Genomic DNA, 26,919 nt, shown 5'->3' with positions numbered 1-26,919 from the left:
ACTTGCGCTGTCTATCTTCTGTACCCGGTCCAAGGTAACTATTTCCTTTTGTAACTCGAAAACTAAGCTTCGGAGAAAATTTTGGTAAAGGAAAAATCATCTCACAATCAAAATTGAGAACTTTTGACTTGCGTAGATGATTACAATGTTTTGCAGATATCTCTTTTTATCAGTCTGACGCAAAACATCCTTAATTAATTCCCCCGTAGAAACTTTCGTCGTCATGCCGTGTATTGACTATCGCATACCTGTAGATCCAAGGATAATGTCCTTTGACGTGCCACTGCAAGAGGTGCTTGCCAAAGACTTCGTGAGCGTCGACGCGGTTGTCTATATCGCATAAAGAAGCCTCTGATGCCGTTATAAAAATGCGAACGATTATAGATACGGAAGGCAATATCAAAGCCTTATTTATTCTTGCTCTGAAACCAAACGCGAAGGGAATTGGCAGAGCGAAGAAATATTAGAGAGGAGAATGTTAGATTTTTTAATTTACCTAGCGGTGCGTAAGACCGCAGCACTGGTTTACGATATTATCTTATCATTGTGGATTGTGCTATTATTCTACGTTTCTGGCCGACAGTTTTCACTTTATCCTGACAGTTTTACTCCTAAGTTTATTTCTAGCAGCTAGATGAAAGCGCTCCGTACAGTTTTTCCTTTGATTACACGTCGCGTGCTACTGGCACGGCATTTAAATACTTGATTGCGCGCGCCTTTTTCCTGCCCTCCCCCCGTATCCTCCTTTCCCTTCGTGCTCAGCACTCGCTGTAATCTCTGTCTTTATTTTTGGCCATCGCGAGAATCAGAGACGAGACGGGACGTGCGCGGCGGTATAATGAAAATAAGCTAATTGTACATGTTAAAAGCTTTTCCGGGTTAACAGTGATGAACTGCGTAACAAAAGCTTTGCGCCGCTCACAGAGTTTGTTGCGCAATAATTATCGGTTTAGTTTCGTAGATGCGTGCAATTGTTAATTAGCAATTAGAGTAGCGCGCTACAGTATGGCAGCAACAAGCGCAAGATAACGATATAAGATGCAAAGAAGAAATAATATCGTATTAATTTTCTCACAAATAGAATTTAATTTTTTTTTTATTTTTAGAACACTTAATGCCGTTATACCGCTGTAAAGGTGTCAACGCATGTCAGGGTGACGCGCGCGCGTATCCCCGCGTTGTCCCGATAATGCTTTTAGAATCAAAGAGTCGCGTGTAACTCGGTTTCTGGCCCGTTAAAAATTACGGTCGACACAGCTTGTCGACGTTCCGGCAACGTTCCGTAGGGGTTTAACGACTACCAGCAACGTAGAGGGGCTTGTTCACGGTTTACCGCCCCCGACGGTGCGGCGGCAGCGGCAAGTCACGGGCCGGTCGTCATCCCTTTCACTTACTTTTTCAGTTATTCGACGCGGTTAGTGACCGCGAGCACGCTGCGAACGGTCCTCGGCACGAAAAGTCTCGCTGAGATCCTGTCGGAGCGGGAGACCATATCTCTCCCAAACCATTGCAGACCGCGCTGGACGAGGCAACGGATGATTCTCGGGGAGTCAAAGTCGAGAGAGTCGAGATGTGAATATTTTATCTCGATATTTTAATGCATCGTGACAGGTCGCACGATCGAGGAACGTTGTTTTGCTCGTTATCGGCTGACCTATTTGCGTAATTAATTTGTTCATTACTCAGGATAGCGGCAAGGAGATCGAGGACCGTCATTTCGCAAATTAATCTTTCGCGATCTTCTGACCTCAATTTTTACGTGATTGTGCTTTAAAATTGCGATGGCAATTATTTTCCATTTAAAACAATGATAACAGATTATTAGGATTAAATGCTTGGGTTCCCCTGAAACCTCTGCTTCACTAGTACTGACAGCGGTCATACGAAAGCCAGAAAAGATTGTTACCATTGTTATGAACGAGCGACCAATGCAAATCAATGTGAAATCGCTTGATCGGCAAATAACGCGGACGTCGCGCAGCTGCACGAGGGTGATCCGATAAAAATAATACGCTAACGAAAATGTATTTCGACCGACGAAGATAAAAAAAAGGGTAGAACGAGGCGTGATTTAAAATTTAAATGTGTTCGTCGAATCCGCGTTCGCATAAAACAAGTCGATGGTCGTTTATTTGGCCGCCGCGCGACCGATAAAATTTCACAGGCTGACAGAACGAATCGATACGCTTATATTTACATCGACGAAGTGTTATTAAGGAGTAATTATATAGATTACAGCTGCATATTGCGCTGCGCGTGACAACATAGCGATATTATCGTTTCGATACTCTTTGCGCTGGTAATCAAGATAGTCTCGCGAATAATTTTGTTTATATTTCTGCATTGATTGAAAAATTACAATCCGTAAATAATACATATCAATTCTTGGCAAAATAATATGTGCAAGAAAAGCTTGATTGCATCAAGAAAAATTAATCGCATTGATATAAGAATTTTCTATTTTAAAAACTGTTATATTATTAAATCAATCGAAATAAGAATGAGATGTTGAATATCGAGGCACATTTCTGAAAATTATTAAGCGCGAAGGAATAACAACGATCGTGATCCGGTCGTGATGTTTATCGTAAAAGTCGTCATACCGTTCACGATCACGCTCGCATGTTCGTCCATGAATTTCATCGCGGCTGCCTGAAACGGATATCTAACGGATGCTTCTGCTTCAGAAAGGACGTCCGACTTCCGGTACAGCTCCAACGAGCCATGGTCACGGAGGCGGAAGCTACGAGGGAGGCGAGGACCAAAGTGATTGCGACGGAAGGAGAAATGCGAGCTTCCCGTTCCCTGAAAGAGGCCAGCGACGTCATTTCCATGAGTCCCGCCGCACTGCAGGTACGCACATACCCGCGCCAGTATTTTGTCTCTCGCGACCAAATGTTGACGCTAATTATTAAACGTCGCTAATTATCATATACATTGCTTCCGTACTTTATTTCCTGGTTTCATTTTATTTGTATCTCGTTGCAATAACTTTGTTAACGTTATTATGAATCGCTCAACGGGTAACTATACATACATTTAAAACTCATTCTATTCATCGAACAAAATCAGCACTGCAATTAAGCAGAACCGCAAAAATACTTTTTTAATTATCGAAAAAAAGCGTAACTGTATGAACGCGATAAAATTGGATGAGAGGATAAGGTTAATTATTATCGCATTGGTTCTGTAGATTTCTTTCTCAAAAATATTAAAAAATTTTTACTGTGCAAGTTCTATATACGGATAGAACGAAATGAGGCTTTATTTGACTATTCGTTTTATTTGCTACACGGTATGTGACGCAATTAAACAAAAATCCTCGCTCGTGAATCGGGTGTCGTAATTACAAGATAAGAAAAAAAATTCTTTTATATTTTCTACTTTTGTGCTGGTAGCTACGATACCTGCAGACTCTGAACAACATATGCGGCGAGAGGAATTCGATGGTTATATTTCCACTGCCGGTTGAGTTCGGGCCTTTATTCACCCCCAGCTTGCGCGCTCATCGGGAAACTGCACAAACGGAGTTTTGATGTAAGGCGAAGAATAAACATAAAAAATAACGATCTTTTCTTCCACTAATTTGCACAGTTGCAACAGTTATTATTGTAGCAGAAGAAGGATACGATACTATTGCTTCGAAAACAACATAAAGAAAATAATTTAAAAAGTATAAGGAAAGAGAGAAAAAACAAAGAATTACACACACAGTGATTATAATCATCTGTTATTATTATATTATTTTTATCACATTTTATATTCATCTGCAATCTTGGACAAGATATGTAATCGGACTTATTAAACATAGCTCACATAGAGCGAACATTACGTTTTTCCGGAGCCCAATGATACTGTATTTGCGTCTGACGATTTTCCAACTAATTGTAAGGCAAATTAATTACGCATATCCACTGATCCGATTCGCCGGAGATGGTCTCGCGTCAGATGGAGATTCGATAAACATGTTTCGATAAGATCGCTATCAAAGCACGCCTTCGTTTAACTAAACCCAAACCCTGGCTTGTGTAAACGGTTCCGCATCAGATATCGTATAGGTATTTTCCCACATTGAGAAATAGTCCGGCCAGTCGGAGATCGAGAGAGTTTACGATCGTCGCCATCGTGATTTGCATATACGATCCGTCTACTATCGCGTCCTTCCTTTTGCGTTTAGCGTTACTAAATACCCTGCAGTTCGCTTGAACTACATTCGTCGATCGAGTGTTTTATTATCTTTCGCTGGGCGTCGGATACTCCAGCAGTCTGTGGTTTTTACGCTCGTCTGTGCTTTTTTTAAAAAACTGCTTTGTTTTTTCTCGAGGTCTGAGACATACTCTCTGATTAAAAGGGAATAGTAAAAACTCGGAAAAGCTTTTATGTTTTAATGAAATCAAATAACGTAAAATTACGTTACGATATAGATATCAATATTTCATTAAAAGAGCTCTTAATTAGCTTAGCTTTAATTAAGTTTTCAATATATATTCCAAGTAAATTTAATAACACGTATATTATGTTTCCACTGATCAAAAGCTAAATTTAAGTTTTTACGATTTATCGATAATACTAAGCACACGAACTTCGCTATAATCGAAGTCTCAAAGAGATAAATTGTCCCTGTAGCCTGTCAAAACCTGCGAAACGCAATGCATCATCCACGGTACACAGAATATCAAAGGTTGAACGCATTAGTTGGTCATAGTTTTATTATCCCATTTCGTTCCGGATATTCGGTGCACAGTGGTTTTTATTCGCCCGAGTGGGCGGACTTTTTCAAGATCGTTCGTGACGCGATTCACCGACGTTTATTTCCCGAGGAAAACCGCGTGATGTCAAACCTTCATCTCTCTTTTTCTCTCTTTCTCTTTCTTTTTTTTTCAGTTACATCAGAGCGTATAAATTCGAAGGATATGACGGTGCACAAAATCGACGAGCGCCGCGGATCTTTTTACGCGCAGTAGCGCAGTAGAAGGAAGCTCTCAGCGAGCGTGGTTTTGTCCGACATGCATTCGATTATGCTCGTAAAGAGGAATGCCATTATTCGCCAAACGCGTAAAATTCGATTGCAAGAAGCGAAGGCGCTTAAAAATGAGAAGAAATATTCTTCATTTTTTTCCCTTCGGACAGATACCATTCCTCACCTGTTTCTCTTTCTCTTTCGCCTAGTTCAATATTAATTATCGTAATTAAATTTTTTATTTTTAATTCGTTCTTATTTATAGCATGAGAGAGAGAGAGAGAGAGAGAGAGACAAATGGTACATTGCAATAATTGTTTTGTAAATATTGCAAAACCAGATAAAGATTAATTGCGGCCCATTGGTGCGTGTGCGAGCTTCGAACGTGGCCTACTTCATAAATTCCCGTGCGTACCGTAATTTCCGAAACGTTTCAATGCGTTTCCATTTAATCGTGATAGAACAATGCCCGCACTCGGACAGAGGCGATTCCACGAGCGTGGTCGTGCGCGCTTCTCTGGATTTACACGAGTGCAGAGTGGTGAACGCTGCCACAGGCAGGAATCTCTAATCGCGCGACAAAGACGAGAAAGGGGATCCTTGCATTATGCTAACGATATTCGGCAAAATGAATGGGCTGGCCTATGCAAAAAGGTAACGGTGTCGTATATTAAGAAAATCCTTCTCCTCTCTCTCTCTCTCTTTCTCTCTCTCTCCCCTCTCTTTTCTCCTTCTCTCGTTGTTTCTTTCTCTTTCTCTTTTTCTCTCAACCCGCCCTTCGCGTTCGACCCTTCACGCATATTCATTCCGAGAAGAACAGCGGCAAATTCCGTCCTCCCCTCCCCCGACTCGCGTTCAATAGGGACACGAGTATTCAACAAACGCGATAACTTTGTTCTTAGTCGACCTGCCTCAGTCCTCACACAACGACGATGTGCTCATGGACATTTTACTAGACTAGGTTCACGGATCTACGAGGAATACCAACCAATTAAAAGAACAATGGAGCCTGCAAATACCATTGTCGTACGCGCGCTTCTATACGCCGAATGTACCCGGCATAAAGCGTGCTTTTTTGTGTATGTCTCGATTTATTTCTTTTTCTTAAAATGATTATCACCCTGTGCGACAAGCGGATCTCATTTCCCACGTCGACATTCTATAGAGATACTGCTTCTCTCTACTATTATTAATGTAGTTTCGTAAGGATCGAGATAATTAAAGAGATGAAGCCCGTCGTTTTCTCCTTCTTTCTGCCTTTTTTAGAAGGGGTTTTAGAAAGCTTTATGCCCGCGAAAATGTTCATGCATAATATTGTGATACTTCTACATATCATTCGGTATAGAGAGAGAATGTTAATTTGATAGACCTGAATTTAACTCTCTTTTGTCAGAGATCCCATTAAATTATTCTTTCTATACGATTCAGGCGTGTAACTTTTGATATATGACTGATTAAATAAAAATTTACATAAAGCTGAAAAATAAAGTTTCATCACATGAAATTTACATTTCTGTGCTCGGATTTATAAGGATTTATTCCGCAAATTTTTAATTAATTATAATGCGAAAGTTATTAACGCCGCGACAAATAGTATATGTTCATCTGCGTATCTATACTATCGAGAACAGTATACGACTCTCCGTACATCTCGTACATCAGATTTCGCGTGTTTAAACATCAGGAGCGGGAATGGGTTCTCGCGGATGAGAGGGCAGAGATTACCGGGAAGTGGATCGAAAGCGATGGGAAACAGGGAAAGGGGAAGAAGTGGAATAGCGAACAGTCGAGTGGCGCAACAGCGGGCGCATTACGGACGCGGCGATGTTTCTCGACGCGCCGCGCCCGCGCCGCTTGCCAAACCAGGCGACGTAGCTAAGAGCGCGAATACTTCGCAAGAATGTGGAACGCTCTTGCCAGGCGAATGACTTCCGTGATAATGGTCCATCTCCGAAATTTGAGGCGGCGAAAGACGAAAGTTCGCAATCCCAATCTCTCGTTGACTCGTCTTATCGCCAGCGTTAAATCTCATTTAGTTTCTGTAACACCGTTTCGAATTTCGAATACGCCGTGTGATGCGTCGCGATACTTTACGAAGTATAGCTAAGTCAATACATTGTACTTTAGGGGCGACACCGGGTAAAGTTCCAGAAGTTTGCGCGACTTTAAACGAATTATACGCGAATTTGCGTTACATTCGATTACCCGCGAACACGAAAACTCCGGGTTGCGTAACGCCTTCGTGGATTATCGCCGTGCTCGCGAAATGATTAAACGCATCTCGTGTAACACGTTATTACGTTCCTCCTGTAACCAGCGTCGCGGAATTCCGAGCGGAGTCTGTGTCAATACGTATACGCGAAAATTGAATTAACGCAAGCCCGAGAATAATCTCGCGCGCGATATAGTCCATTCAAATTAGACATTTGAGCTCGGAAGTGAAGCGGTATCAATGAAACCTTTTTAGGGTTGTTGCAATGGGGGGATGTAGAAGAGCTTATTTCTGAGTTGTCGGGTTAATCGGACCGATGGGTTTTTAAGGGGGGGAGGGGGAATGAAAAATTTCGTTTTTTTTTGCAATAACTCGGTGAATTTTGACCGTACATGATTTACTAACCCCTCATTTTGTAGCTCTTTTAAAGCCCTACAATTAATTTCCTGAAGACCCTAACTTAAAATCAATATTTGTCGAGTTCTAGCCGGTGAAAGTGGGAAAAAATGTATTTTGTCGCGGTTTTTTGCGTTTATCTCGTTTTATTGATAGCTTTTTTTATTATCCCTTTCATGTCTTTTATTTCACAATAAATGTATCATTTCATAATATTAAATAGAATTTAAACGCAAAATCATTAGGTCACTAATCACTTTATTCGGATCGGTAATTAGTTCGTACTAAGTTACAGCTTCCGTTAATTCAAACGCGAAAACGTGAGAGAAATCTTGAAGAGAGAAAAAAGGAAAGAATTGAAGGAAAGACGCGAGACTGTAAACCCCTTTTCTGACGAAACAATCCGCGATGTCTCAGATCGTGTACTTAATTCGCTTCGGAAACCATCATAAAGTAGCACCTCCTCTATGTAACGCAATCAGTCTCACCCTGCTTCTCTCTATATTCGCAAACACATAGCTAACGGATCGATCAATCACGCCGACTATTACAACGTTACAATCGGACGTAAGAATGCGGGGCTGGAATTCCGCTAGCGAAAGCGCGGAACGAAGCGCGGCGGCTGCCTAATCGCCTAATTAACCGCAGACGCATTGGCAATTTATCCAAGGCGTCCGTGGCGTGCGGGGAGAGCGGATATGATTAATGTTTCACTAGGCTGAGAGAGAGAGAAGTAGAGAAAGAGGAGCTTCTTGGCTTTCCTCGTACGAGAATCGTGCAACAATCTTTCTCTTCCGCGTATCTTCCTTACATGGAGAAAATGCTTCTCTACGGCGCGCGGAGCCGTAGAATAGGAGAGAAAGAGGAGGAGAGAAAAAGAGCCACCCACCTGCAAAATAATTTCTCGAAGGGATAGTCTGGAAATGGGTGAGTTATGTTGTCTGGAGTTTTATGTTTCCACCGTCCGCCGCCGTCCGGGCCCATAGTTTCGAACTTCTTGGGCGGCGTAAAGCGCGGAAGAAACGTGACCGGGGCTTCGTATGGAGCGCGAACAAACGACGGCATCGTGACCGACCTCTACTCGAGACAGTCGAGACGCCCGCGCCGTGCCGTCCTGCTGCCAGGCACCCACGTGCTACACTCATCACCGAGAGCAAATACACGGCGATATATGTTCTGCGACGACGAGGGCGACAAAGATAACGAAGACAACGAGGAGAACCCTACCGTAATCGAGCGTTCGTTATTTGTTTACGGAGACCAAAGCGTTTCTCCGGGAAGATGGATCTCGTTCCGCGACGCCAGGTCGTTGCTTTCGTTAGACCGCGTGCACATCGGCGCGCGAGATCTGCCGAAGAATGAAGTGTGGACGAGCCGAACGAGACTTTTCCATAGCAGAGCATGATTGAACAGTATCACTTTTGCAAAGGTAGTTATCTACCGAAAGATCAATTTTTTAATCGTGCAACCTCTTAAGAGACGACCAACAAGCGGCGAGTTTGTCAGCATGAAAATTAGCATTCATAAATTACTTTACGGACGCAAATTCAGAGTTAAATCCCGAGTGTCACAATTGCATTTAACAAGCAAACTTTTTTATTAGCTTTATCGCTTGCCGATGTGTACACGGCTTTAAAGAGCAGGAAGCAATTACAGGGTGAACCGACACGGCACCGGTTAAAGCTACGAAACTACATACACGGGATGGGATAAAATGGATGGAGTGCCTGCACGCGTAGACAATGAGTAGTTGCAATGTTTAATCCTTTGCGCGGCACTCGATTAATATAAAGAAATTTAACTTTCGGATTACAAGTTCGTTTATCGCGCCAAACGTTTGTTTTATCGGTCGCAACGAGCTTCTTTGTCATTAATTTTGAACGATATATTCTTTGCTCGTTGATAAGTGCATGGTAGAAAGGAATATTTTTATTTGGCGAACGTACTAGTTATCCAACGTTAAATTACTGATCTGTCAATCCATTTATTTTACGTCTGATCATCAGCAACCGAGGGGGGGGGGGATAGGTATCATCCAGTTGGAATAAAAATTTGCGACGCTAGAGGTATCCTTAAAGACACGAACGCTATCTCAGGTATTTCCTCGCTCATATCTCTCCAGCTTGAGCTTTCTACGGTGCTCCAGACGCCGGCGATTGGTGAGGGCGCGAGTGATATATTCGCCTTGCCCCCCTTTCTCCAGCGAGGCGAGAGTGCGAATATTAGGCGGATGGAGGCTCGTAGGCGTCAAAGAAGAGCGGACGTAACGGGAGTAAAAATGAGGCCGGAGGTGGAAAGTGGAAAGGCGCGCGCGAACGAGGTAAAGCTACAGAAAGAGCGGGCACGGGAACGGGGAAGCTACCGCCACTGGATTTCATTATGCAGCCTCTTAAAGTTGGCGTAACTCCCATTGGTCGTAAATATGAGTTACGACTGTCCGAAATAGCTTGGCGCACCTTACTACATCTACATATGACTCTCCAGTAGGCTATAATTTATTTCGCCGCTCGCAGGAGAGGGTCCAATGAATGAAAATAGCCGACCGCCTGACGCGTGTCCTCTTTTACGTTTTCCTTCAGCTCTCCCGATACTCGGACGAAAGTTTCGGGACGATCATCGCGATCGAGTTTGAAATCATTTGGCTGTGACGGAAACAAGGAATGGAGCTATCTAATTCACAAAACGGCTCGCCTCGGTTCCCATATTGTCATTAGCGGCCGTTAATGCCGCCCTCGAATAGCGTTAGTCGCGATTGAAATCGTACAGGAAGTTCCTGGCGCGGAGGCGTTTCGCGAAACTGGGAGCGCAAATAATTAATCTGTTTATGGCGGAGAACGGCTTGAAGCAAGTTTGTACAATGCAGGAATAATTAGTGATCGCATTTAGGTTCGAGAACGGATCGATGTTAGAAACGATTAACTTAAGTCTTCGCAACGAAGGATTCTGCAGATTAACTTTGTTCAGAAATATTTGTAATTTCTTTTAAACACGTGCGTTATGTAGAAAACCGAAAGAAACCAACTTTATTTTTTGATTTATTATACCTCGTAATAAATGTTTGTATAATTATTTTCTCGTACGTCGATAATTCAATAACAGCAACACAAAATCGATACGACTCGAAACGCGCGAACAGAATTGGCTTTGTACCGCTTGTCGGAATAAACAGGAACGATGTTTCCTGCAATTGATGGTGAATGCGTTACCTTGCAAAGGATTATCGTAAGATTTAAAATAGAATTTAATTATTACACATTATAATATTTATTCTCTCTTTCATATTCCGAGCATATTTATCAAAAAATATAGCACAAACGTCTACATTTCGTCATAATATTTCTCGAAACTTGAAAACACTTTTTCTAGACGATTATTTTTTAAACGTCACAGTTGACAAATTGGTGAATGCTAATTTAGATTCTCGAATCTTCATTGGATTTTATAAACTCAAAAATTTCATTTATTATATTGCTCATAGGATAGGAATAATATTTAATCGATGAGACATTACCTTCCAATGTTATCTCTACATGCGGCAGACGGTAAGCTCTCGTTGCCTCGTCATGGTCATGAGAAATTTGCCAATCATTAGATACTACGCGAAACGTTGCAACTTGAAAGCTGCATTTCCGAGAGGAGGACACCGTTAAAAACGATAATGCGATTTGATTATCGTTTATACCGAAGGATGGCATTTCAAGTGATATTTCGAACCACTAATGAGCTACCCTAGCTAGTTGGCGCTTTGAGTAAAATATTCGTGTAACTATTGATACAGAAGTTGCAATTATATAATTAATGATTAGTATTGTTATTAATTATATCAAACAGTCGAGCTTAATAAAAATAGCTATTAATAATTTGCTTACAATCATCATTACGCGTTTCATCAATAATGACCATTATATATATATATATATATATAGTAAATCAAAAAGATTCGATATAAATAATAAATAGGTATTCGATCGCGACAAGAGTAACACAATTTTTTGAAATTGTTCCTTTTAAGAATTTACGACTAAAGCGAAATATATATGTATGTGATTGCGACCTGTATGAATAATATTTCTACGTTTACATTATAGAAGTTGTTTGCGAACGTGCTTTTTCGTGACACGACTGATTTCCACCATGCCCCATGTATGGCTTAACGAACTAAATATCACGACATAAAGCGGTTAGATTATAAAGATTTAATGAATGTTGGCGCAGCAAAATGCCGCGAAATCAAAATTTTATTCGGTCGTTAAACATGCTCAGCCCGGGGCATGTTACCCGTAGCACAATACGCTGAGTATACTGAGTATACTACGTACGCATCCACGATGCATTATTTATTGCCCGACAGGGTTATAACTCTCTCCATTTAATGCAGCGAAAGACTTACCGTCTATGTGCGAACGCACAACAAAAGCCGGCAATCTCCGTCAAATTTTCTACATAAAACGAATGTAATCGTCCTTCATCACTGTGATTCAGTCTTTTTCCCAAGATACAAGAGTACAAAGAATGTTATTTTGTTTCTCTTCTACAAGACGATTATTTATTATACAAAATATATACAACAGAAAGTATCACAAATTACATTTTTGGTATTGTCAATTATAGCGTAAACAATACAATATTTATTTTTTTCTATGCCGTTTCATCAATGTTATACGTCTCAAAACCATATACTGTAACTTGAAAAGTTTATGTTGTTTTGTTTAATATTTATTTCGATTGTAACTGAAGAAACAAAGAATTCTAGAGTAGAAGACTGTCGTAAAAATAACTGTGAAAAATTACAGTTTTGCAGTTACAATACTATTCATCGGTACCGTCGCGCTACCGAATGCGCTTTTTCCCTTTCCCAAAAACCTATGTCCATTTCCGGGCGGTAACAATAAACGATGGCATCGAAATTTTACGCAATATTCAATATGAGAGAGAGAGAGAGAGAGAGAGAGAGAGAGAGAGAGAGAGGTGCAGGTGAAACTGGTTCGCCGAAAACGCAGCGCATATCGCGTTACTGAGCAATTATAAATACGTAAAATGCATTTATTACTGTCGTGCCATTAGCGTCGCCGGTAATTCGCGTTAAACGTCGGATTATCGTGCGCGGTGGATACTCTATTTCTGGTATCGATCGTGCAGCAATTCTTCAATTCTTTTTTTTTTTTCGCAAAGCTGCACGCGGGAGGCTTTTAATTAGCGGAAGAGAATGAGCACGTCCGTCCATAAATCCTTAAAAAATCATGAGCACACGCTCGCTCTCTCGTATCATACGCCCTGACAATGAACGCATACGTGGCATCGTATAAGCCATAAAGCCTCGCGCGACAGGACGATTAACTTCCGTGCATGTGCAATACCGTAATGCCCCGTGAATCGGAATTATTGGCCGTCGAGTTCACGTTGAACTCATTTTCCCCGGGCAATACAATGCGAGCGTATTTTTGCGCGATAACGCCGGCCGATCGATCCATTATTCTGCGATGCGCTTTGTTTACCGTGCCATCTTTCTATTTTTTTTTTTCTATGATAATTATCTAGCGGATTTTATTCTTCGTTCCCGTAGTCGCGCGACCACTTGCCGTCGACCGTCGCGTCGAAGGGAAACGGCAGGTGTCCGTTTTTACGATGGACGAGACCCCCGAGACGAGAGCTCAGAAAAGCGACCGCAGGATTAAAACAAACTTCGCCGGCACGAAGTCCATCTCGATCCCGCACAATGCGTCACGTTGCCTCGTGTAATAAACACCGCGTATATGTGTATGATATCGCACACGCCCGCGGTGTTATCTTTCCGGAATCCGCGCGACAACGAGAAACAACAACGCGGGGATGCCTGAAAATTTTCGCGAGAACTTTTGCTAGAGGCAGCCACTGCTATCTCCGTTCGTTTACCCCACGTTTCCGCAAATCCGGGTTTGCGAAACCGTCTACGTTTCTCTCTATCTATATTTCTCTTTTTCTTTCTCTCTCTCTCTCTCTCTTCTATTTTCCTTTATCCTCTCCATCATTTCGCTTCCGCGATCTGTAACGTCTCTGACTTTAATGCACCCGCCGGTTTCACTAGAGTTTTGTCCATTGTCGGATAACATCCGCGTCTGACAATGATAATCGTCCAACGTCACGCGAGCTTAATACATTACGCGATGAGCGAGTATTCGCGTTGCCAGTTGTGAATAGCGTACGGTGGAAACTAATGCTCGCGGAATAATCGCGATACGACATACGTCGGCAGTGTCGGCACGTCGCTCGGACGGAAAACGGACGTAAAATGCTACTCCGCGACATTTGATATCGCTCGCATTCGACGAAACGGATGCCCCGATCGTTAAAACGAATGATTTGCATATTTACGATCGATGTCAACTGCGAACTGCGTTTCGTATCGCGTGACGTGATCGCAAGGCTATTAGTTCGTTAACCGGCCTGTGCCTGATACCGTTTTTATTATTACGTCAACAACCTGGCATTAAACTGGCAAATTTCTGCTCACAGTCGCTTACGTGTATGTAGTATGTCCCCGTGCATTGATTTTTACTGAACGCCAAACGAAGAACGCGAGGGACTAAAATTGTCCACGATATCAAATCGTATTACGGAGCAACAAGCTTTCACGTCGCTGCTTCAAACTCGATGGTCGTTAGGCGCATCGATGGGGTCGCGAAGGGTCTCAGGACAACCCAGGGTACCGTAAGAAGGTACGTTCGAGACAATAACCGTTAAAGTTCTACGTGAACTATCCCGAGAATTGCTGCCCCGCCGTCTTAGCCTACAGGGTATTATCGATATTTTCTACATCTATTGACGTTAATTAACGAAAGTGACCTGCGAAATACAAGTCGACAGCTGTGAAAACGTTTTCATGATTTACGACACGATACTCTGAAGTGCATGCAAGGATGTAGCATGTAAAGTACGGTACATATATGCAAGAGATAAATGCGTCTATTATTTTATAGGGTAGCAAGTAGATTTACGACTCATAATAGCGTGAATTATGTTTTATTACATATTATAATAAAAAGAAACAAAGAAAGTTATTTCAAAAATTAAACGCAAGTAAACGAATAAGAAATATTTTCTGTTTATCATAAGGAAAATTTGTTCGTTTTAAATGCATATAATTTCGTATCGCGAGATATAAAATGCGCTCGGCTGAAATATTTGATTTACCAGAGTGAACATAAAATTTTGATGTCCTTCGGTAAGATGAAGAGAATTTTTAAAACGATGAGTCAAACTGAAATGTTTATGAAAAGCGTGTACTCTTATGATATCATGCAACCGCTAAGTTACTCGTAGATAAATCTATAGCTTCCTTCTCTCGTGCCATCGGCCAGAGAAATAGGGCAAATGCATTTATTCGATAAGCAGTTATTTTATATACGACGAGAGATTAATCATTATCTTGCATTTGAAATTTGTTTACTTCAACCCGCAGTTTTAAATGTTACACGTATACATTTAGCGTATAATACGCACATCAATTTCTTCATAAAAAACATACAAACGTATCGCTATCAAAAGAACAGAATTTCAAACCGATCGAATGTGAGGGGATTATTCATCGCTAACGAAACCGGAGACACAAATGACTTTGCTTAGCGCGGCGTGGGGGAGGGCAGGCTCGCTACGCTCGCTGAATACGTACGTATAAAAATAGCTGGCTCTCCGAGCGCGCTGCGCGTCGATATGATTTCGCGCGAACGGAGTCGGACGATTTCAGCCATTCTATGAACTACGGCAATTGCGACTAAATTATGCCATTCGACATCCCGGAATGAAGGAGGAAGAAAAACGCGCGTTCCGCGCTCCATTCCCGCGATCGCAGATGCGAGATAACTTTTCTTCGCGCGGCCCGGCCGTATCTTCCGCGCTGATCCCAACGACGAATGGGGTCATCCTCCAAGTTTTTCGAGTTCGACCATCGAGCTTGCACAGACAGAAACAGAGAGAACGAGATAGAACGAAAAGGGGAAAGAGAGAAAGAGAGAGAAATCTAGAGAATTTCACGATGTTCCGCGCGAATCGGTACTCTTTTCACGCCCTCCTTTGAATCTATATATAGCATCTCGATAATTGTCACGGCCGCCGCTGCAGAGATATGAGTAGATAATTTGAATAGACAGGTAAATTAATCGCGTCACGCCAACAGATTTCGCGCCCTCCTCCCCCCGAATAGTTTCTTTTAGTAAATCGTGGATTTTACCGGCCTGAATTTTTGTGTGTGGATTATGAGGATATCGCGATCAAATCGTTGCTTGAATATCGAAATGTTTTCCTGATCGATTTAATATGTTCTTTGCCAATCAAATGGAAAGCGACGAGACCATTGTTAGTATTATAACTGTGGAATTTCCACTGGATATATTATCTCTATTCTAGTGCGAGCGAAGCAGAGAGAAAAAATCGCAGGACGGCCAAATGACGAGAAAAATAGAGCGTTGTGTATATCCAGATTGGTATATGTTCCATTATAAAATTTCGAACAGCAGTGATGGCAAATATTCCGGAGTAAATTAATATGGTTAGTGACGTGTGCGTCGCGATATGTTATAAAAAAAGAGAGAAAGGGAGAAAGATGGAGAAAGAGAGAGAGAGAGAGAGAGAGAGAGAGAAAGAGAATGCGGGGAAAGGGGGACGTGATTGAGATTACCTGCTATATTGAAAAATCCGGATCTCCGTAACGCCGTAGCGCAATGCGGAGCATCTACAAATCCGACAAATCCCAATTTCATCCGCACCATGGATGAATATTCCCGGAGTCGAAATTTCAGCTCTACTGGATTTTGTAAAACAACATTTCCGCCTAGGTTGACGCAACCCGCTTATCATCGCGTGGCGTGCAACATCTGATCAAAGAAATTTCGAAAAAGATCAAGAAAGAGAGAAAATTATTACACCTGACATTTCCATCAAAAAATATGAAAAAAAAATAATACAAGAGAAGTTAAACTATTAAAGAGAGAATATCCTAACACATGTGTATTGCGTTTTGTCCGAACGTTGCGATAAAAACAGCTGGATATAGTCTCTGATTACCTGGGTTTTTCACTTCGCTTGCACTCTGTTAAATTAATTTGCGCACAAACCATGGTTAAAGTGCATCAGCCATAAAACATTACGATTTATTTCTAAGAGAAATGTATATCGCGTTTTAGTGCTCCGAGTCTTGATTTATTCAAAGAAAAATCTGCGTTTTATATGAATTATTGCGAAGCTCAACCGGTAATGAGAGATTTAAAAATTTGTTTTAAAATTTCTGAATGATTTCTTTTTATTATTAATTTATATTCGTTTGAATTTACTCCGCGTAAACGAGTGAATTATTGTGAGTTACTACAGAAGTAACGCTCGCGTAAACGTAGTAATACACGAATATATTAGTAGAATAAATTAATAATTAAAGACGTGACTTAATCCGTCTTATTATTATGATATTTTACTTGATGCTTTTAATGACTAAAACCACTTACGAAATTCGCTTTTCTCGAAATAAAACAACATTGCGGTCTGACTCGATTCGTTACACACCTAACAGATGAACAAAATCCATGATTCCGCGTGCCGAAAGTCTTAATTGTTCCCAATAACATCGCGTAACGTGTAATGCAACGTGAGATCAATCATGTCGCAATCATCCGCGTCGTACGTTCCCAGAACGAATTCGTTGTTCTCGAGGGAAGTTCCAGCGCGACCTGATACGGCGAGAACTATTATTGCACTCGCAACGGTCGGACCGCAAAGGTAGTTAACACGCGCGATACAAATTGCATAATCTAAACGGAGAATTGTACCATGAAGGGGATGGGAAAGAGGAAGCAGGAAACGTGACGCGGCGGAGTGGTGCAGGGCGAGGGAGACGGGGGCAAAATCTTATCATCGATATCCACCGGGATTTCAAGTGCCAGGTAAACAGACTCGTATTTGAGATTTCCCATGCGGGGTTGACGAGAGAGAGAGAGAGAGAGAGAGAGAGAGAGAGAGAGAGAGAGAACGAAAAGGAAGAAAAAGATAACGGATTTGAATGGCCCGTGCGTTCTCGTGGACGATTCGATACGAATAAAACCAATAGATTCTTTAAAAGATCTTCATTGGATAAACTTTTATCCGCATTACGAGTCGAGACCTCGATTTGCGCGAGCCAGAGAATTACACGTCTTCCTTTCGCTCTTTGGTCGTCCGCTCGTGAATTACGAGCCTCTCAACACTTTCCGTCGTGCATTAAGAGTGCATAATGGTACGCGGTTAGCCGACTTTGTTTCTCCAATCTTCTCGCATGCATTTTTAAGCGGTGACCGAGGGAAACGAGTTTTTTATTCAATTGCGCGCCGTGAAAGCGCGCGTATATTTTCGCGATTTTATATTTCACGCGAAAATCACTGACGCGTCAGTTAATTTGTCATACACACCGACGGAACTTTATTACGGCAGATTTCTCTGGTGATTTGGGGTTTGTCGGATATTCGGCGAATGCAAATGCGCGAGCGCGTTTATGCGACGAATTTTACTGCGTTGTCATGCCATGCAGAGTTAGAACATTGTCACGTAGTTATACACGTTATCCGCGGTGATGCGACTCCCGCGGTCCTCAGCTTAGTGATATATTCATTGTAGAACGCTTTTAGAAGAATATACATACGTGAGAGACCCGCGTTAAACGCCAACAGCCTTGAAAACTGCGATGTGAAATAAAATTCGAGCTCGTTCGACCCGCTCGTATTTTGTTCATCCCCAATCCCTCTGTCACGCGCTGTCCGAATCCCACAAAATTTTCTCGTAGAATATCCACACGCCTCAATGGTGGCGAAAAAATTACAGTGTTAGCCGCGAAAGTGTGTCGAGCTAATTTTCGGTACATTTCTCCCGCGGGTCTCTGTTAAATGCATTGTTTTTCCGCTCGGGGATCGTTAAAGCGGCGCGAGTATAATTTAATAATTAACCATACCGGAAACGCTTGCTCATCATTGCGCTGAGCGCCGGGAAAATCCGACGGAAACGACGAGCGAAAAAGAGCAGCGGCGATAAGATGCCTTCGCAAAGAATTAAATACGCTCTGGCTCATTTATCGCGCAAGGAACACATCGCGCTATTAGCGCGTCCCAACTGGAGAAGATTTCGCAGAACTGATCCGAATGTCCTGGTATATACGCCTATTTTTATGACAATATTCTTTTGTTTATATTTACATTTATTTTGGGAAATTTTATTATTTCTTTTAATATATATTGGAAGAGATTGGAGTACACTTTCCGATAGTATTACGCGTGTCTTTGTCCGCCGCTCTGGGATTTCATTAACGGAATCGAGATTGTGTCTTTAATGCCAGGGCAGCGCGCTCCTTCTAAGTAAATTCGGATTTCGCAATTGGGATTGAAACGAAATAAGAAAATGAGACGTCACCTGCTCCGAATATTTAAGGACGTTAAATATAAGTTGAGATATCCTCCATGAAATCAAACAGTCGTTATGAGAGACGGGGAGAACGCGTTCTTCCGCGGAAAAACGTTCAGTTGAAAACGATCGATGGAGCAGATGCTCGAGCGACGTTCGCGCGCACTCCTTACTAAAGCCTTTGTGTCTTTCCTCGGTTACTTATATCGACGTGTACATATATATATATATATATATATATATATATATATATATATAAAATATATTTTCAGGTGCGTCCTTTTACAGTTCCGCGCGCGGTTCGCAAGAGCCGCGCCTCGAGGCGCATCCGGGTTATGGCGCAACCGAAATTCATAACCAAGAAATACGATCCCGCGTAAGTGCACAGTCGTCCGCTCTTGTACTCGTCAGGTTATCGTGAGTCCTCTAGAAAATTTATTATCGCGCAGAGCGGTGCCGCCCCCTTACCCGCGCATTCACCCGAAGACGCTCGCGGCGAGGAGCAGCAAGCGTATCGTCGATCTGGCATTACCCAAGAAAAGGTGAAGGCATTACCCACATCTATTTCCTCGATGGTGAAGACGGTCTCGATAAGAAACTTGAGTTGAAAATAAATCTCAGATTAATATTAGAGAAAAAGGTTGCGAGATATTGGAACACTTTAAGATACTCGTATATTATTTTTCCACTTTTAGGTCAAGTTATTTAAAAATCAAAATATGAGCATTATTTTCGCGACTTTAACATTATTCGCACTTTCGGTAACGTCGGAAAATTGATAGCTATGACTTGATCGATGATATATATACGCCGCGGCGACTTAAAAGCGATACCTTCTTAAACGTTAGACTTCTACTGGAGACGATGAAATTGGCAACTACCAAAAACATGAAGGCAACCGTGAGCGATCTGCTGGTGAAGGTTCGAAAGTCGCGGTACCAGCGGTATCGCGTATTCTGTAACGCGCGTCAAGAACGAGAAGCGAGGAAAAAGTAAGGCCGATGATACATTTCCCAACATCGTGTCACTTTTTCTCTATAAACGACACGCGCATCCCCGGGCACACGATCTCTCCGCCATATTCACACGAGTAACCGCGAACTCCAGCGATAAACGAGAGGGACGCGGAAAACATCGTGGCTATTTTACTCGCCGCGAAAATTGCAATACTAAACAGCCGAGATGTCGAGTATCGAAGTTCCTTTAATTCTTATTCTTTTTTCTTTTCTTTTTTTCTGTTGCACGTTCAGTCTCGGGAATGTCGGTGAATTTCGGTGAAATAGAATTCCGGGCCTAAACTGCTGCGATGTCGGATGAACCTTTCGCTAATATTTAAACTATATGGATAGATATTCACGATATTAATTACCCGTTAAATAATTAGCTCGATTTCATAAAGCCGCAACAATACCTGCGGACAAGTAACAAAACGTAAGCTTATAAACCCTTCTGTATTGATCGCGCTGGGAACTGGATGCAAATTGTACGTTTAATTAACGAAAGGTCATCTGATATATTGCATCGGAAGTAATTATTAATATAGTACAAAATAAAACGTGAGAGATTGAGCTAACCCTGGGCATTTATTGCATTGGTTACAATCATTGATCAGGTTACAATCAGAAACATCAATTTAATAGTTCTCCGTGATAGACCGCGATATCATATATGGGACATTTCACCACAATCCGCCACAATTACCACATTTTTCACTTTTACAGATTCTTTAATTTTCCATCAGTGGTTAACGATCTCTAAAGTCATATCAGAAATATCCTTATCACTTTCAAAGTCACTAAACTTATCTAACTCTTGAAGAAACGTAAGAATTCTTCTCTTTCACGATTGCAAGCGATAAGCACGGATGCTGATAACATTTCTATTATTTCCATCTCCGTAATTTGTATAACCGACATGAATTGATAAATCGCGAAACCGCTAGTGATGTGTAAGTTTTCTTAAGCCACTGATGGAAGCCACGTTAATCAATCTCCGGAAGATTTTTCCTCGGTAAAGCATCTTCAAACCCAAATTCTCGCGATAAAATGACCAACTCTCATATCTACCTAGGAGAAAACGAATGGCGAAACTGCGCAGAGCTTTCGCAAAACCGGAAGACTGGCAAAAGTACATTAAATGGGCTGCGCCCAAAGTCGCTGCGAAACCTAAAAGAAGGAAACCCGTAAGCGACGTCGTTCTCTCATAAATCAATATTAAACGATCTAGATAAAAATGTTCGACGCGTCGCCGATTCCGGCGACGAGACCGTTCGCTCGATCGATCGATCGCGCGCTCCGATATTTTCAGGGTACGAGGAAGAAGAAGTGGAGGCCGGTCGACTTGGAGCGAGTGTACTTCTTAGCGTTACCAACGATCAAGCACGAGCCCAGACTGAGGGATCCTTTCGAGGTGTCACCGCGCGCGCTTACCTATCGCATCACCAAGCGAGTGGAGAAACTCGCGACTCGAAAGAAAGATCCGGAGATCCCACTGCGAATACCAGGCGCCGTTTCGCCCGCCGCGACGAAAGCCATTGGTAGTAACACGTACACACACACATATCTCGTCATTGCTATTACAATTATTATCATTCGCCTCGCCGCCTCGTCGTTACGATCCTCCCGCTTCGATTTCTCTGCTCGATACGCGTTGCCATCGATCCGAAGGAAGCAACGTTCTCGTTTGCCTATATATCGGTTCCCCGCACCAATACTATTACAAGCTATTGGATGTCGTAAGCTCATACGCGGGGTGTCCCAGCAAACATCGTCCCGTCGAGATTGAATGCGAACTCTGGCTAAATTTTTTCTTGATGAGCGTTTCATGAGAGAAGTCACGTTTTATTCGTTGGGAATTTTTAAATATAAATTTCAACGGAAATACTTGGGCTGAAAATCGAGCGTTGAATTAAAATGCCGTTATATTTATGTCTCCGTGAAATTAACTGAAATTAACTGAAGAACAGGTCTTTACATTTACAATGTGAAAGATCGCATTCTTTTTTTTTTTCATGTCAACACTCTATAGTGGACATTTTATTATTAAAGTAACTGTTATTTTTCTTTATTTGTGCGTTGATACCGTATCTCGGTGATTCTGAGACACCCTACGTAGCAGATCCGTGATTTCATCGATCCCCCACCACCCTGCTACATCGAGAAAGACGACGGATTTACTCGTCGGTGGTTGCGACTGTTCAATAGCTTATGCGGTTCGCAAGGTTATCGAGGTTCCGCAAGGATATTTCACATATTGCGAAATAAAAATAAAAATGGTCTATATATTGATAACAATCCCAACAAATGTACACCTTTCAGCATCCATCCAGCATCAATGAAAAATAAATCTCGGCTGGTTTACGGTTTTGGCAACGGGTCGACGGGTGAAAAATATTTAATTGAACGGAGATTCGACAAAAATTTATGGAATTAATAGATTTTCTCGCGTGTGTGGCGTATACACCTCCGGTAATCGATCGACATCGAATATTCCCACTATTAGTTTCGGATATCACCGAACTCGTGCATGATATAATGCAAAATTCGCGTTATCTTTCCGTTCAACCATAACTGCGAGGTAACGATTTTGTAACGTTTGATTTGGACGTACAGGAGAGATAAACGGGACACGATCTACACATTAAGCCCGCGGCCCGCGGCACACGAAACGTGTTTTGTTGCCGATCTGCCAGCAATGCCGCGTTATGCTTACCGTACTGCTTGCTGCAGACTATATCTTGCCCGCAGCGCTATTTCCTACCGTAATGTTAGCGGCACTCCCTCACCGATATTGTAATTATTTAATGAAAACGTCGCTTGCAATGACATCGTCGTTTATTTTCGGATGCTATAATTAGCTCGATAATCCTTTTTAACGTCACTTACGCACTTCTACGCGAGTGTAATCTCTCTCTGTGTACGTGTGTGTGCATGTGTGTATTTCTGTCGTACATTTTATTACACATTTCATTTTTACATTAGTCTTGTTTTTATTTCGGTATTTTTATTAACTATTCTCTCATTGGATTTTTACATGGAATTTTTTGTTATTTCCACATTGGATATTTGTCACCATGATTTATTCTCTTTTGTTTATGTTGATTTTTTGCTGTTGTAGTTATACCCTGTCCCGAGAGCGAGAGAGGACTCAAATCCCAAGATACGAAATAAATTACATCTACCCGTCTATCTTTCGCACAATTCAACCATTTCAGTTTAAACGACGTCTTCTTCCACTATCGATCGATGGTCGGCCGTGCGTCAGTAGATTAATTTTCCTTTGAGCCGTCGTCACAGCGCAAGGGCTGTGGCAGAAATGAATGTAAACAAACGGGTCTTAAGTAATTCAAAAGTCGGTTGTCGGATAAAATCTATGTATCGACGGTAACCAAAGTTCTCTCTCTTTCCCTCCCTTTTTTCCTCCCTTCTCTCTCTCTCTCTCTCTCTCTCTCTCTCGCGCGCGCGCGCGCCTTAGAATTACCTTAGAATTACTCGACTGTCATTTCGCACGCTGCGCCCGTCCGTCACATCTAACTTTCTCTGCTCAACATATTTCTAAGGAGATGCCTCCTCAAGTTTCTCTTTGAGCTGTCGTCAAGCATAACCGACGTCCTTCGTCGCTGGCGTGGAATTTAATTTCGCGCGTGAAACGTTGCTTGATACAAAACGTGCAAGTGCATCGAATCTTACGGCGATAATGGAAAAGCGCGCGATGCACAAGCCTCTCGGAAGAGAATCGACCAGTTTTAATTTTCGCGTATAATCGCGCGCGACGAGACAGCGACAGCGCGCAACATTTTTTCCCATTGAAATCCGTCTGTAATAAAATACGAGATACGGGTGCATAGTGAAACGATCGCGCTCGCAACTTTTACAATATATCTCACGTGTGCTGTGCGGCGTTCTATGAAGTAAAAGACGTAAATCAAAATATACATTCCACTTTCCCCGAGAGACGAGAGAAGATTAAAATATCAAATATTAAACAAATTTTTAGCCGTAGTTAATATTTTGAAAAGAATTTTCCACACGCGCGGTTATATTATCTCAATTTTGACAGATGATTCTCTAGCCTTTAGAGAACACGAAAATAACAGAGTGTATTATACGAAATTCAAGTCATTTCGTGAAATATTTTTAGCCGAGATAATTTCAATGTAACGCAACATTCTCTCTCTCTCTCTCTCTCTCTCTCTCTCTCTCTCTCTCTCTCTCTCTCTCTCTCCCTCTAAGCTTTTTACCTCATTAGAAATTTATTTATTTATGAATGTTCATAATCGCGATTGAGTTAATTGACGCTGGCATAAACACACCGCATGTTTAGAAATTTAATCCATATTGCCGTTATGCACATAGTCGTGCAACAAAGCTGCCAACCAACTAATCAAACAAATATCACACGGCTGCGGTTTGTATATGTAAAATGAAATTTGAGAGAGATTATAGTCGCCGTTAGAAAGCCACGCGAAATAATTTGTTTCATAGCGCGGGGCAGTTAGTCTTGCTTCGCGTCCTTAAGCCCGTTGATAAGAATAAGCCGGCGGAAAACCGATGTTAACGGATAGGATTGAGACCATACAGCGTACGGTATAACGTTTAATGCCGTAGCTTCCGAGAGAATAATCGCTCTGGCGAAGCCCGCTCAGCGTCCGGCGGGCAGAGAAACGGATCTCCGAGAGGATGCCTTCACCGTGTCGCCGGCAGCGTTAAAGGCGAGATGCTCCAAGCGTTTGAAAAGTCTCGCCCAACCGAAAACCTACCCGAAACCCACCTTCAAGAGATTGAGAACTGCGCTCAAACGATGAAGCAGCAAATAAGCGTAGGCGAAAACTGTATATATATACTCAACGAAATTCGCGTTGATTCTCACGCTTATGTCGCGTCGGGGTACAGAATACGTTCATGAAAAATTCAAGATATTTGTCGTTAGTTCCCGTGTACATATACGTAACTGTACGAGTGACAACGGGATCACCCGAATTTGTAATTTTCCCGGAAAATGTATATATTGTAACTGTAATAAATGCGGCAGCGTTTGGAAAACAAAAAGCATGTGCAGAGCGCTTCATCGTAGAAATTCATAGTAGAAATCTAATAACTTGAATACCACGGTATAGCCTGAATACCCATGCGTTTTCGTTTAATGGAATTCCGGTTGTACGGCTTGGGGTCATGTCGAATATTACCAGAATGATAATCCTGCCCGCGAGATAATCGGTACGCACCTCGTTATTAGCGTGCTTTTACATAGTCCAATGTATTCGCGGTACATATATACGCATGGGATATATACACATCGGGGATACACATTATTTCGCAAACGCTACGATTCGTCGTGCGATACACTGTGCGCGCAATATATCAAAAAGCAGACGCGAGCCTGTCGCGTTGCATTATGCGAGCGTTAGCGGCAAAAGCGTGAGACATAATCGTGTCCGTCGACGTCGTAAATTAGGCTAGCCGCTCGCAATCCACTCGCCCTCGGGACGGATTAACGTTTTGTAATGTTGCAACGACCATTCTTGCTGTCGCATAACTTCGTATATGGACATTCTGCGCTCCGCGTGACATTCTGCCCTTCGTAAAAGGGGAGACGGAATAACGCGCGCTGGACTTTCAACTCGTTCTTGGTATTTTCTTATTTTGCGGAAGGAATGCGCGAGAAATACGACACACGCCCTTAAACGCCCTGGGGATATTAAAAGGACGTATGTATGTACGGGAAAACGTAAACCGGAGTTTCGCGCCGCGCGCGGAGAGATGACCGGAATTTCCCTCTATCTGTATAAAATAGCGCGATAAATAATAAATAAAAAAGATGAATAATAAATCGACCATGCGACTAATCGGTAATATCTGTTTAATGATCCGTAATAATTAGTTGTATTCAAATTGACGTTGAATAATTTCCACGACGATATGCACGCATGGCTTGCGGTTCATACGATTCTTGATTATTCAAACAAAAATAGTGCGATCCGCATAATTATTAACCTGTCCAATTAATGACATCAAATTATTCGTAATTCGCTCGAGGTCCCGAGCTCCTCTTCGCACCCTCGTTCCGTATTTTATTTTGCTTCTACTCGCTGTCACGCACTCGCTTCATACGTCCAGCGGCACGACCGAGCAGCTCTTCTCCATCGCCCTAAATGATAGAGACATTAACATTCGACGTTGCGAAATTGCTTAATTAAAGGCACGTCGTACGCGCCTTTAGCTCCGTCGAGAAGTTAAAGGGGTACGGATGGTCTTTGAATTCATAGCCGCGAACATTTTTCTTCGCCGTTACGCCCGACACTTTCCTAATTAACGTCTCGTTCTCGCGCGGGCTAATGGCGGTGTAAGAAGCGAATGGTCACGGTATAGGATACGTAAGTAAAGAACGCACTCGGGCCGACCTCTGGCCGATGATCGATACTCCCTCGTCGTGTATTTCGCGCGAATTCGCACGAATGCAACGATGAGCGAATTTTGATCGCCTATATACAAATATACAGCATTCGTGATAAGCTGTATACTAAAACCAGCCGGTTTTGCATACCGTTATATTGCACACGCACGCGTTGTTTCCTCCCTGTCTCCTCCTCCCCATCTAGCATTTATATTCCAGTTTATAGAAAACTGCACGGTGCATATCGTGCGAATACAATCGGCCACGCTTTAATATAGCGAACGATCATGCACCCATCCAGCAAGGTGATTAATTCAACGCCATTGACATTTACCTAATTGTTAATACATACGGGCTCGCTACCATTAAGGCATTAAGTTTTCATATTACGTTTTTCAATCAGACTATTGCGCAATCAAGTCACGATATATTTAATTTCGAAAATTAAGAAAGCTGCAATGGAGATAACGATCTACCATGGAATTTTCATTAAATCGAGACTACAAATTTATCGAATCTATCAGAGAATCCGCTATTGACATTTACCGCGGTGAATAGAGATACGCCA

General features: G+C 42.2%; 2 protein-coding genes and 1 long non-coding RNA gene across 3 annotated transcripts in view; all 3 read left to right on the top strand.

Annotated features, from left to right (window-relative positions):
* The window catches only part of LOC143906213 (uncharacterized), a 237,481-nt gene that overhangs the window by 172,930 nt on the left and 37,632 nt on the right, over window positions 1-26,919 (top strand). The window lies entirely within an intron of this gene.
* LOC143906102 (stomatin-2) overlaps window positions 1-26,919 on the top strand; it is a 45,976-nt gene that overhangs the window by 271 nt on the left and 18,786 nt on the right. The window contains 6 exon segments of the mRNA XM_077421905.1: window positions 210-329; window positions 332-354; window positions 1,368-1,499; window positions 1,502-1,572; window positions 2,688-2,853; window positions 3,399-3,537. Of these exon segments, the coding sequence (XP_077278031.1) occupies window positions 210-329; window positions 332-354; window positions 1,368-1,499; window positions 1,502-1,572; window positions 2,688-2,853; window positions 3,399-3,536 (650 nt within the window). The 3' untranslated portion in view covers window position 3,537.
* On the top strand, window positions 18,520-25,785 carry Theg (Testicular haploid expressed gene). Its single transcript, XM_077422123.1, has 7 exons — window positions 18,520-18,708; window positions 19,232-19,335; window positions 19,409-19,501; window positions 19,808-19,951; window positions 21,030-21,141; window positions 21,279-21,495; window positions 24,566-25,785. Exons 1-7 carry the CDS (start codon window positions 18,595-18,597, stop codon window positions 24,760-24,762), a joined length of 981 nt encoding a protein of 326 aa, XP_077278249.1. The 5' UTR covers window positions 18,520-18,594; the 3' UTR covers window positions 24,763-25,785.

Source organism: Temnothorax americanus, unplaced genomic scaffold (genome assembly GCF_048541705.1).
Source record: "Temnothorax americanus isolate GAGA-0224 unplaced genomic scaffold, ASM4854170v1 Scaffold7, whole genome shotgun sequence".
Lineage (NCBI taxonomy): Eukaryota > Metazoa > Arthropoda > Insecta > Hymenoptera > Formicidae > Temnothorax > Temnothorax americanus.
This window is presented reverse-complemented; position numbering and strand designations above follow the sequence as displayed.